We start from the raw sequence: 13,239 nt of genomic DNA, 5'->3' as shown, positions 1-13,239 counted from the left end.
ATTCTGCCTAGCAACTAGTGAAGCTGATCTCTGCTCCATGTGATTGGAGCAGAGATCAGTGTTCACTAAATGAAAGCCCAGCCCCCCACAGTTAGTAACACACCCCTAGGAACACTTAACCCCTACACTGCCACCCACTGGTTAACCCCTACACTGCCAGTGTCATTTACACAGGAATCACTGCATTTATATAGCAGTGATTGCTGTATAACTGACAATGGTCCCAAAAATGTGTCAAAAATGTCCGAAGTGTCCGCCATAATGTCGCAGTCACAATAAAAATCGCTGATCGCTGCCATTACTAGTAAAAAAAATAATAAAAAATTATTAATAAAAATGCCATAAAACCATCTCGATTTTGTAAACGCTATAACTTTTGCGCAAACCAATCAATAATCGCTTATTGCGATTTTTTTTTTTACCAAAAATATGTAGAAGAATACGTATCTGCCTAAACTGAGGGAAAAAAATGTTTTTTTCTATATTTTTGGGGGATATTATAACAAAAAGTAAAAAATAATGTGTTATTTCAAAATTGTCGCTCTATTTTTGTTTATAGCGCAAAAAATAAAAACCGCAGGGGTGATCAAATACCACCAAGAGAAAGCTTTATTTGTAGAAAAAAAGGACGTCAATTTTGTTTGGGAGCCACGTCGCACGACCGCGGAATTGTCAATTAAAGCGACGCAGTGCCGAACCGCAAAAAGTGGTCTGGACTTTGACCAGCAAAATGGTCCGGTCTGTAAGTGGTTAATAATTACACCTTAGAACCAATTATTCCATTGGCTTTGTGGTGCAAGGTATTCCAAGTTGCCCTCTTATCTATGCTCTGATAATCTGTGTTTTAAGTGAATTTATTTGGAGAGATGCACAGTCCATCTTTTGACTTCTGCTAGTCTCATTTACAGCAGAATTTAATATATTTTATATTTATATTATTTCATACTTCCTTTTTGTTTTACCGTGGCCTTTTCTGTCCTCTATGACCATTTGGGTACACAAAACTCTGGGGTTTTGGCGGCAGGTGTGCTATATCAGGCAGTGGTTCTCTGTAGGTGGTAATACTCTGGGGTAAGCGCTGCTTCTGTGATGTTGGGTATGGAAGCACATCAACCAAGTCATAACAAGTTATTCATTTATTTTTGTGTACTTTGTGTGTTTTTCACTATTTTTGTACAGTGTCTTTGACGATAGCTTGCACATCCCCTGAAGAAGCGTACCAGAGAAACAAGTCGGGATAATGTGCAATCAACATATCTGTTAAATTCACTTTTGACCTCGAATACCACCTCTTATGTAAATCTCTGCAGGTTTTATGTATGAATTGATTTTAACCTTGACTTCAATAAATATATCTAAAAGTTGCTATTTTCTCTTTTGAAATTGTTATCCAAGCACCATGAAAATCCCTATCTTTTTCTCTCATACAAGGGCATTATCTAGTGCTTCCCATTAAGAAATCAGTTTAAGAGAGTGGACAAAAGTCCTGGATGGCTTAAAGTGATTGTACGGGTAATTTTTTATTTTTTTTGTAAACAAACATGTCATACTTCCCTCCACTGTGCAGCTCATTTTGCACAGAGTGGCCCCGAACCTGTTCTTCTGGGGTCCCCCCGGCAGCTCTCATGGCTCCTCCCCACATCTGATAACCCCCTCAGAGAAGCGCTTTCCCAAGAGGATTACCTTACAGGCACGCACCCAAGTCCAGCATTTGCCTCCATAGACACAGAATGCCGGACACAGCCCTGCCCCCCTCGTCATTGGATTTGATTGACAGCAGCAGGAGCCAATGGCTGTGCTGCTATCAATCTATCCAATCAACAGCCGTGAGCCGGTGGAGAAGGAGCCAGCATGCGTCACCACCGACTGAATAAAGGGGTTCAGGTAAGATGGGGGGCTAGGTGACTGCCAGGTGTTTTTTCACCTCAATGCATAGGATGCATTAAGGTGAAAAAACACATACCTTTACAACACCTTTAACTCTAATGTAAAAATACATATAAAAGCATGTAAAAATACATATAAAAGCAAAGGAGAAGGTCTTCAAAAAATACAAGGCTGAGGGATCATCATTAGCATTCAGACTTTACAAAAAATGCAACAAGATATGTAAGGGTGCAATTAGGGTGGCTAAGATCGAACACGAAAGACAACGGAGGAGAGCAAAATAAATCCCAAGAAATTCTTTAAGTGTCCCCCTTTGCAGCCAGTGTGCCCCCCTTTGCAGCCAGTGTGTGCCCCCCTTTGCAGCCAGTGTGTGCCCCCCTTTGCAGCCAGTGTGTGCCCCCCTTTGCAGCCAGTGTGTGCCCCCCTTTGCAGCCAGTGTGTGCCCCCCTTTGCAGCCAGTGTGTGCCCCCCTTTGCAGCCAGTGTGTGCCCCCCTTTGCAGCCAGTGTGTGTCCCCCTTTGCAGCCAGTGTGTGTCCCCCTTTGCAGCCAGTGTGTGTCCCCCTTTGCAGCCAGTGTGTGTCCCCCTTTGCAGCCAGTGTGTGTCCCCCTTTGCAGCCAGTGTGTGTCCCCCTTTGCAGCCAGTGTGTGTCCCCCTTTGCAGCCAGTGTGTGTCCCCCTTTGCAGCCAGTGTGTGTCCCCTTTTGCAGCCTGTGTGTCCCCTTTTGCAGCCTGCGTGTCCCCTTTTGCAGCCTGCGTGTCCCCTTTTGTTGCAGCCTGTGTAGGGAAGAGAGCCGTCTCCGCCGCCTGTTTGATCACAGCGCCGGGAACATCACAGCTTTCATTTCAATAGCTGTGTGTTCCCGGCCACGCGCCGTCACAAGCAGCCCCTCCCCCTTGTCCGGGCACTTTGATAGACAGATCATCCGTCCAATCCTGCGGATGATCTGTCTATCTAAGTGCCCGGACAAGGGGGAGGGGCTGCGTGTGATGGCGCTCGCGGTCGGGAACACACAGCTATTGAAATGAAAGCTGTGATGTTCCCGGCGCTGTGATCAAACAAGCGGCGGAGGCGGCTCTCCTGCGCTATACACCCCCCCATGATGGGCGTCACCAGGGCGGGGGGCGGAGCCCCACCCCCACCCAGGCCACGCCCCATTTTCGGCTCCATTATCGGCCGTTTTTCTCTTTCGGGAAATTGCGGAAAAGGGCATTTTCGGCCGATATGTTTCGGCGGCCAAAATTTCGGTGCATCACTAGTATTGAGTATATTATTTTCCTCAGTTTTCACAAGGGAATTGGGGGGGGGGGGGGGGGGGGCGCTTCAGTAACCAAAGCTGCAGTATCTATCCTTATGACACATCACAGAAAGCACCTCCATGGTTAACAGAGGACAACATTTAAATTAGACTTTGGAAAGATAACATTAATTAGTCACAAGGACCAGATGGCTTACAGAGTACTTAGGGAACTCAGTCAAGTAATTGCCAGACAATTGTTCCTAATTTTTACTGACTGGAATGGTACTAGCTGATTGGAGAAAAGCCAGTGTAGCACCAATATTTAAAAAAGGGCCAAAATACATCTCTGAGAATTGCAGACCAGTTAACCTAACATCAATAGTATGCAAGCTTTAGGAGGGGATGATAATGGAATATATACAGGATTTTAGTAATGAAAACGGTATCATTAGCAGTAATCAGCATGGATTCATGCCAAACCAATCTATTAACCTTTTATGAGGCGGTGAGTTGCCAACTAGATAAAGGAAGGCCAGTAGACGTAGTGTATCTGGATTTAGCAAAAGCATTTGACACAGTTCCCCATAAATGTTTACTGTACAAAGTAAGGTCCATTGGCATGCACCATAGGTTGAGTACATGGATTGAAAACTGGCTACAAGGCCGAGTTCAGAGGGTGGTGATAAATGGGGAATTCAGAATGGTCAGGGGTGGGTAGTGGGGTCCCCCGGGGTTCTGTGCTGGGACCAATCCTATTTAAATTTGTTCATAAATGACCTGGAAGATGAGGTAAACAGCTCAATCTCTTTATTTGCGGATGACACCAAGCTAAGCAGGGCAATAACTTCTCTACAGGATGTGGAAACCTTGAAAGAAGATTTGAACAAATTAATGGGGTGGGCAACTACATGACAATGAGATTTAATGTAGAAAAATTAAAAATAATGCATTTGGGTGGCAAAAATATGAATGCAATCTACTCACTGGGGGGAGAACTACTGGACGAATCTAGGATGGAAATAGACATAGGGGACCTAGTAGATGATAGGCTCAGCAATGGCATGCAATGTCAAGCTGCTGCTAACAAAGCAAATAGAACACTGGCATGCATTAAAAAGGGGATTAACTCCAGCGATAAAGCAATAATTCTCTCTCTCCACAAGACTCTGGTCTGCCTCCCCTGGAGTATGCTGTCCAGTTCTGGGCACCAGTCCTCAGGAAGGATGTACTGGAAATGGAGTGAGTACAAAGAAGGGCAACAAAGCTAATAAAGGGTCTGGGGGATATTAGTTATGACGAAAGGTTTCGAGCACTGAACTTATTCTCTCTGAAGAAGAGGCACTTGAGAGGGAATATGATTTTCAATTACAAATACCCTACAATAGGGATAAAACTTTTTTGCGGAAGAGAGTTTAAGACGACAAGTGGCCACTCACTAAAATTAGAAGAATAGAGGTTTAACCTTAAACTACATAGGTTCTTTTCTGTAAGGATGTGGAATTCCATTCCACAGGCGGTGGTTTCAGCAGAGGGGGGGCACACATCGATAGTTTCAAAATATTATTAGATAAGTACCTGAACAACCACAACAGGGATAAGCAATGTAATACTGACATATAATCACACACATACAGTGCCTTGAAAAAGTATTCATACTACTTGAAATTTTCCAAATTTTTTCACGTTACACCAAAAACAGAAATGTATTTTATATGATAATCCAACACAAAGTGGCACATAATTGTGAAGTGGAAGGAAATTGATAGTTTTCCATTTTTTTTTACAAATAAATATCTGAAAATTGTGGTATGCATTTATATTCAGCCCCCTTTACTCTGATAACCCTAACTAAAATTTAATAGAACCAATTGCCCCCAGAAGTCACCTATTAGTAAATAGATTCCACCTGTATGCAATTTAATCTCAATACAGCTGTTCTGTGGCGCCCTCATGTTTGTTAGAGAACCTTAATGAACAAACAGCATCATGAAGGCCAAGGAACACACCAGACAGGTCAGGGATAAAGTTGTGGAAAAGGTTAGGCAGGGTTAGATTATAAAAAAATATCCCAAGTTTTGAACATCTCACAGAGCATTGTTAAATACATCATCTGAAAATGGAAAGAGAATAGCACAACTGCAAACCTACCAAGATATGGCCGTCCACCTAAACTGACAGGCCAGGCAAGGAGAGCATTAATCAGAGAAGCAGCCAAGAGGTATGGTAACTCTGGAGGAGCTACAGAGATCCACAGCTCAGGTGGGAAAATCTGGACAACTATTAGTCATGCACTGCATTAATCTGACCTTTATGCTTTGCTGAAAGAAAGCCATAAGAAGTCCCCTTCGCAGTTTGTGAGACGTCATGTGGGGAACATGTGGAAGAAAGTGCTCTGGTCAGATGAGACCAAAATTGTACGTTTTGGCCTAAAAGCAAAGCTCTGTGTGTGGCAGAAAACAACATGGATTGAGAGTGTCTGAACAGCAATTTTCTTAATTGTATTTAGGTCTGGACTATAACTGGGCCATTCTGACACATGGATATGCTTTGATCTAAACCATTCAAGTGTAGTTCTGGCTGTAAACGTAATAAAACTATTGAAATTAAAAAGTAAAAGCGCAACATCGCTGTACATAATTGCATGTGAAATTGAATAAACAAATGTCTGAATATGTAAATAAATCTCCTACAAGTGCCTCATATCTCATAAAATCCCCATGAAAACAAACAATTATGCCACAATATAAACAATACAATAATACACTAAACACACAATAAGATAAAAAAAAAAAAGACAATTTGAGTAGAAATTGTACGCATTTCGGGTGTAATGATGTCATGTGGCGACATCACGTGGCACTGACGCATTTCATCACATGCTCGGCCCCCTATGAGGAAGTCACAAAGCATGTGACAAAACATGTCAGGGGCAGTGCGATGTGACATTATCATGTCCAGAAGCTGAGTGACATACATCCAGAAGTATTGTTTTGGATAGCTGCTCCTTGGAGACTTGCTGCAATCACATATACCCAAGTGTCTGGGACAGCTTTTTTTGACCCTACCAGTGTGTAATTTGACTGCTAAGGTAAGCAGCAGTGGCGACTGGTGGTGGACACACAGAGGTGGAGCACGTTTGCGTGTCATATCTTTGTGCACGTTAGATACAATACGTCACTCATGTATTATTAATGTATTACATTTCTACTCAAATGGACTTTAACGCCACTGTGTATTTTATTATTTATGTTGTGGCATAATTAATGTGCTTTTACATGGAGATTTTATGAGGCACTTATAGCAGATTTATTTACATAGCCAGACATTTATTTCAATTTCACATACAATTATGTACAGTGGTGTTGCGCTTTTAATTTTTTGTGTGTTTTTTTGTGCTGCATGTATGTTTTTGCTCTTTAAAACATTTTGTATAGAAAATGTCATGTTAATTAAATTAAATTAAATTTGATTTAAAAAACAATGAAAAAAATAGCATACATTTTATTTCAACTGATTTGAACGAGTGATTTTTTTTTTCGGTAACATGTAAACCCAAAGATATCTTGCATACTTTCACAACATACTCACAGCTTGTGAAGCAGTGCTGATGTACTGCATGACCATCTCTTTTTTGATGGCTAAGTCTTTCTCCCTTAATGGTGCTTTTCGATCTTCGTTTAAATTCATATCCTCCTAAAGACAGAACACATGAACAGCTAAGTTGGTAGAAAACAAAAAAAGGGACTTGTTAGGCATAAAAAGCACAGGCATTATTCCCTTTTTTGTGATATTTCTCTTTTAAAATAGGCCCAGATGTGTGCAAGTGTTTTGTGCCTTTGTTCTCTTTCAAAGTCATAAAAAAATTCTTGCAATTGGATATACTTATTATTTAGTCATTCTAAATTATGGAGAACCCAGCAAGAAAGTGAGACACAATTTTGCTTTGTAACACAGTCCCAGAGTGATGAAAATGACAGCACAGCACTGATTTTAACAGCAATCAAAATTCAAAGGTGGTGCTGGCTTTTAAAGAACACTGAACAGTTGACTAATACATTGTAGTAGAGCGTACCAAAGGGAGCCTGGAAAACTCCTGTTTAGGATATATACACCTCTCAGGCTCCTGTCTTAGGTCTCTTTTAGATGGGAGGTTGGGGGGGGTTCAATTAGTTGAGACGTGGTTTAAAGCCCCGTACACACTATCAGATTTTATGCTGATTTTTGTCTTCAGATTTACCAAAACCATGTAGTGCAAGGGCCTGCCTGATTGCATACACATTAAAACTCCTAAGGTTTGACCTCATATTATATGCCTTTGGTAAATCTGAAGGAAAAAATCAGCAGGAAATCTGATAGAGTGTATGGGGCTTTATCATCCCCTAGCCACCCACCTGAACTGTAACCTAACAATCAAATGGGTCTCTCCATATGCAGCAGCTGCAGCATTTTTAACTTGGAGTGAAAAGTTTGACAAGTGGCACTGCTTGTCAAACTCGCCCATTTAGTTCAATAGGTTTGTGCCAGAACCACAAGTAATATGTGATTGCATCACAGTATTGCACCCTTGTAGAGTTAAATCAGGCAGTGCGAAGGCGATTTAACGCCTCCTCACCACCTATCAAATCTCCTCTAAAAAGCATTCCCGTACACAGATCATGCACTCCACCGCAAGTGTGAAAGAGTCCTTGCACCCTTCAAGACCATTGATTCTCTGTCTGTTCCGGGTTTTGTATCTCTACCTTTTAGGCAATTTAGCAAACGGGTCTTGTCTGAGGGATAAAACAAATCAGAGAGACTTCAGGCACCTAATATATACAGACATTATTGGACTAGTATATATATATATATATATATATATATATATATATATATATATATATATATATAACTAAAAAGGCTACCCCCCAGAGGGAATTACACCCCTGAACTATCCTCAGCTCACAACATATACAGAAGTACGTAATGCCCATCATATGTTTGTAAGAATTTGCTCATTTTCCCTATAAAATGACAGCTGACTGGGCAAAAATAAATAAAATAAAATTCTCCAGTTTTAATAAACCCATATTAATATTTATTTTCAAGCATGTTCACAGATTGCGCTGTATTTGTATATTTTATTTAGAGATACATTCGACAAAATTTGTTACTTCTTCTCATTCGATATTTACTATTATTGTTTTGTATATAAAAAAACACATTTATAAAAATATTACCAAAGCTCAGCAGACATCTAGCACATTGCACATCTAAAAACAACATATTCGTATTACTCCTGCTAGAAACTAACCATGCTAACATACTGCTAGGAAAATGTCAACTGTAGCAGAAGGATGTTAAATTGTATTTGAAGGGTAGATTTCACTTTAATCTGCATGCACTGGCAATAAACTCAGAAGAAAAGATCTGAAATTCAAGGACAGAAAGCAGATTTTAGAAAAGGTCAATATATACGTGAGCATTTTGTATTCTGTTTTGTATCCCACAGTACTCCAGTCACAGAATGTTTCTCAAAATCAAAACAAGTCCTGCTAATTTACCACGTTTGTTGAAATCAATATTTAATCCAAATTTATATCCTACCCCTTAGAGAAATGATTACACCGACGATCTGAGTAGAAAATAGGCACATAGTTTGGCCTGGTCTCTTAAAGGGATGGGGATGTATTCAAACAATGAAAATTTATATAAAAGGAAGTCGATACACTAAACCGCCACCCAATTACATCTATTATAGCTATTTCTTACTCAGACACAGTAGAAAAAATAAATAAAAAGGAGGTGGCTGAGAAATGAAAAGAATACTACACCATTGGGCTGTCGAACAAGACTATGGGGCTCTTTTACACAGGCAGTCCACCGATGGACTCTGCTTTGCTCAGCGGGGGATCGATCCATCACTGTGCAGAGATGGACATGTCAGAGCCCCGCTCTCCTCTATGGGAAGATCAGGTGAAAATGGACCGCCTGTCTGTTTTCATTCGATTCCCATCCAATCCGATCCTCCAGACAGATGTCACCACTGACATCAGCCACTCTATAGAGGTGAATGGAGGCTCTGATCAGGTCTGCCTGAAAAACTGTCAGGCGTGCCTGATCAGAAAGCCTGCGGGAAAGGGGTCTAACAAACAAGATCTGACCTTGATAGTGCTTATTGCCAGGCTTTGGTCAAGATCCAATTGCAGGTAGCAGAGGACATGAACAATTGTCCAAAGCCCTGGTGTTGACAGTTCACCACTGTAAAAAGGTTTTTCAAGTACAATGATAAACAGCAAGATGAAGGCTTTCAAGCCTGTTGCATGGTTCTAACAGCTTTTATCAAATTACATTCTCTGTATCTTATTTGCTCAGTTGTTAGTGGTGGAGAAGCAAGATTAGAAATTAGACACGACATCTGGGAGAGCCTGGACTAGAAAATGAAATGACTGCAACCAGAAAGATTACCTCCAAGTATTAAGCACTTCTTGAACAGTCTGGGGACAAAAGAATGGTTTGGATTCCTTCCAATTTGATCCATTTCAGGAAAAGTGGGATCAACTTGAGGGTAAGGAATACATACATCAAAAAGTACAAAGTCCACTAAATGACCAGGACTTGTCCACAAGAAGGTATCCAGATCATTATTGAGTAAGAGCCCGTTCACACAGGGGCAACTCAGGATCCGACTTCAGGTCGCACCTAGTCGCGCTACATGTAAAATTCAATGTAAGTGAATGAGAGCCATCTTAATGCACACTACTGAAGACGCTCCGACTTCAGAAAAGGTTCCTGTACTACTTCTATCCAACTTTTAGGCGACTGGTACCCATTGATTTCAAAGGAAGTCGCCTCCAAGTCGGATCTCCATCTATATTGAGGCGACTCTCACAGAATAATCAGCTCTCGAGAGGGAACTCCATGCCAAATTTATTTTAAAAAATCCGCATGGGTTCCCCCTCCGGGAGCATACCAGGCCCTTAGGTCTGGTATGGATTTTAAAGGGGAACCCCCCTACACTGAAAAAACGATGTGGGCCCCCCCAGGTCCATACCAGACCCTTATCCAAGCACGAAGCCTAGCCGGTCAGGAAGGGGGTGGGGATGAGCGAGAGCTCCCCCCCCCCTGGACCATACCAGGCTGCGTGCCCTCAACATGGGGGGATTGGTGCTTTGGAAAAGGGGGTACTCCCTGCTGCCAACTCACCCCAAAGCACCTTGTCCCCATGTTGATGAGGACAAGGGCCTCTTCCCGACAACCCTGGCCGTTGGTTTCGGGGTCTGCGGGCGGGGGGCTTATCGGAATCCGGGAGCCCCCTTTAATAAGGGGGCCCAGGCCTGGCCCCACACTCTATGTGAATGAGTAAGGGGTACATCGTACCCCTACTCATTCACCTGGGGAAAAAGTGTCAATAAAAAACAACACAAGTTTTAAAAGTAATTAATCAGCTCCGGGGGGTCTTCCGTCTTCTCCGCTCTGTTCGGCCTCTTCTCCCGGGCTCCTCCCATGTCTTGTTGGAGCTCTTTTACTAGCGGAGGAGCCTGGTCCCCTCTTTCCTCTTCTTTCTATGTTGACACGGCGCTGTCTTCCACTGTACTGGCTTGTGCGACGTGCACGGCAACTTATATAGGTATAGGGCGTGGTCACCAGGTGATGTCACACGGTGACCCCGCCCCTTTATGATGCCACAGTCCAAGCATGCCCCGGGACATGACATCATAAAGGGGCGGGGTCACCGTGTGACATCACCCGGTGACCTCGCCCTATACCAATGTAAGTCGCCGTGCACGTTGCACAAGCCGGTACAGCGGAAGACAGGGCCATGTCAACATCAGAAGAAGAAAGAAGGAGGGAAGAAGGAAGAAGGACAGAGGACAGAGAAGACCGGGCTCCTCCGCTAGTAAAAGAGCTCCAAGAAGACAGCGGAAGAGCCCGGGAGAAGAGGCCGAACAGAGCGGAGAAGTCGGAAGAAGACCCCCGGAGCTGATTAATAAATTACTTTTAAAACTTGTGTTGCGTTTTTGACACTTTTTCCCCAGGTGAATGGGTAGGAGTTCTGCTCGTTTTGCGAGACAACACTCACAAACCGAGGCAGGATTTATTTTTTAAAGTTGCTCGTCCACTGTATGCAGTAGATTACAAGTAAGGAGATCCAATACATACATACATACATAATGTTCAAGATGTGACCTGTATTAGGCAACCTTGAGTAAAAAACAATTTGAAGAGTTTCATAATATTAAAGAGACAACATCTGACAATGACTAGCCATTAATCCTTGCACGGGGTGGGAGAGAACTGAAGAGACAATAGTTATTGCACAGGAAGAGATAAGGAAGTATGGGAATTAAAAGGCAGGGATAAAATAATTGATCATCAACCACCCCCCCGGGGAAGGGGGGAGCTGGGAGCCAGAGTCACCAGAACACCCCAATACCCCCGCCCCTTCTGAAGGGCAACAAAAGCATCCTTGTACGTAACACATATGGAAGATGATTCGGATCATTTACAACGGGGGTTAGCAAGGCAGGCATCTTAAGGGTAGATAGCAAACACAGCTCTGCTTTGCCAGTACTCCCCCCCCAAGTCTTCGCCTCTCTCGTTTTCACTGCAGAGCGGAGAGCGGGACGTATCAAAGTTCTGGATGGAGGGCAGGAGCTGGAGCTGCCTCAGTACACCTTTCGAGTTAACAGCAGGTGATCGGCTGCAAGGATGCTGGATGGTCCTAGCAACCAATCACTAGCTTCTCATAATAAAAAGTTAACTCTGGCCGCTTCCACCCTCCATCCAGTATTGTGCCGCCTCCCACTCTCTGCACTGCATTACACCTTTGTAACATAGGAGAGTGCTACCTACACACTGGTATGTGTGTGTATATTTGGTGGTGGTGGTGGTGTGGGGGGGAGGGGCAGAGGGAACTTTTTTTGGTGGCTACACAATGGGGGGGGGGGGGGACAGAGGTGCAGATGACACTACAGTGAGGATAATGTGAAGGGAGGCAGAAGATGCTGCTTCGGGGGAACACAGGACACTACTGTGGGGGGGGCAGAGAACACTGCTTTGGGAAGGCAGGGAACACTAATGTATGGGGGGCAGAAGACACTACTGTTGGGGGGGGACAAGTCCACTAGTATGAGGGGGATGCTTTAAAGGGGAGAAGAGGACACTACTGTGGGTGAGGGGGCACAGGACAGGACTGGGGGGGTGGAGTAATGTGAAAGGGGGCAGAGGACACTACTGTAACACACTATGTATTCTTCATAGCACATTTTTATTGGGGATCTCAACCTCTGAATGAGCCTTAGAAATCAGTACCAGGACATACAGTAATTGCAACAAATGGTGTATTCTGACAAAGAGAAAAAGCTTTCTTCAGAGAGGGAAAAGGAAGTCGCTGATAGAAAAGTAGTATACCATTTCTGTCACCAATTAGACTTTAGGACAGTAAAAAGGTGCAAATTAGCTTAGTTTTAAAGCTGAAATGCTGTTTGCAGTGGGACTACCCCCTCATTATATGAGTTAAATGCTCATTTAGGACAAGGCGGCCACAAAATGCACTTCTGCTTTTCTAAGCCTCGGCTACTGCAGGCTCCCTCCAGGCTGTAAGACCAGTCTATGCAGCCCCTTCTCCCCATGCTCTGGTGGTCACAGGTCCTCTGGTGATAACAAGTTCAATGCAGAGCCCATTGCAGAGATGCAAGGACATCATAGGAACATTCCATTGCCAGTGCATAGGGAAGTAGAGTAGAGCACTGGCTGCTGGGGGAGTAAAGATAAGTGAAACTGCTTTTTGCAGCCCCAACACCCAAACAAGCATTTACATCTTGCAATATGGGGGCAGCCCCACTACAAGAATGAATTTTTCCTTGCTCTGGAGATTGGCTTTAAAATGTAGGTTGGCTTTAAAGTGCAGCAGTACTTGTTTAAAACAGGTGCTCTTAGCACTATGCTCGGGGAGGGGAGTCCTAAACTCTTTCCAGTCACCCTTCTATAACAAATTATTTTATGGCCCTAAATAGGTCAGTCAGAACCCAAAGCACCAGGGCCTGGAAATGCAGCTCTTTATTGGTGGCTGTAAAAAAGTTTTAAAACATGAAACAAGCCGACCCCATGCCTGCTTGTCCGCATGTTGGAAAT

At 43.3% G+C, this 13,239-nt stretch overlaps 1 protein-coding gene across 2 annotated transcripts in view; it reads right to left on the bottom strand.

Annotated features, from left to right (window-relative positions):
* The window catches only part of DIAPH3 (diaphanous related formin 3), a 1,016,686-nt gene that overhangs the window by 872,757 nt on the left and 130,690 nt on the right, over positions 1–13,239 (bottom strand). For both annotated transcript variants that reach the window (XM_077483143.1, XM_077483144.1), the window contains one exon: positions 6,715–6,819. In XM_077483143.1, the coding sequence (XP_077339269.1) occupies positions 6,715–6,819 (105 nt within the window). The remainder of the gene's footprint in view (positions 1–6,714; positions 6,820–13,239) is intronic.

This window comes from Lithobates pipiens, unplaced genomic scaffold (assembly GCF_037356315.1).
Source record: "Lithobates pipiens isolate NorthernLeopardFrog02 unplaced genomic scaffold, aLitPip1_a1.2 Scaffold_16, whole genome shotgun sequence".
NCBI lineage: Eukaryota > Metazoa > Chordata > Amphibia > Anura > Ranidae > Lithobates > Lithobates pipiens.
The sequence above is the reverse complement of the archived record's forward strand: the minus strand, read 5'-3'. Positions and strand labels throughout refer to the sequence as shown.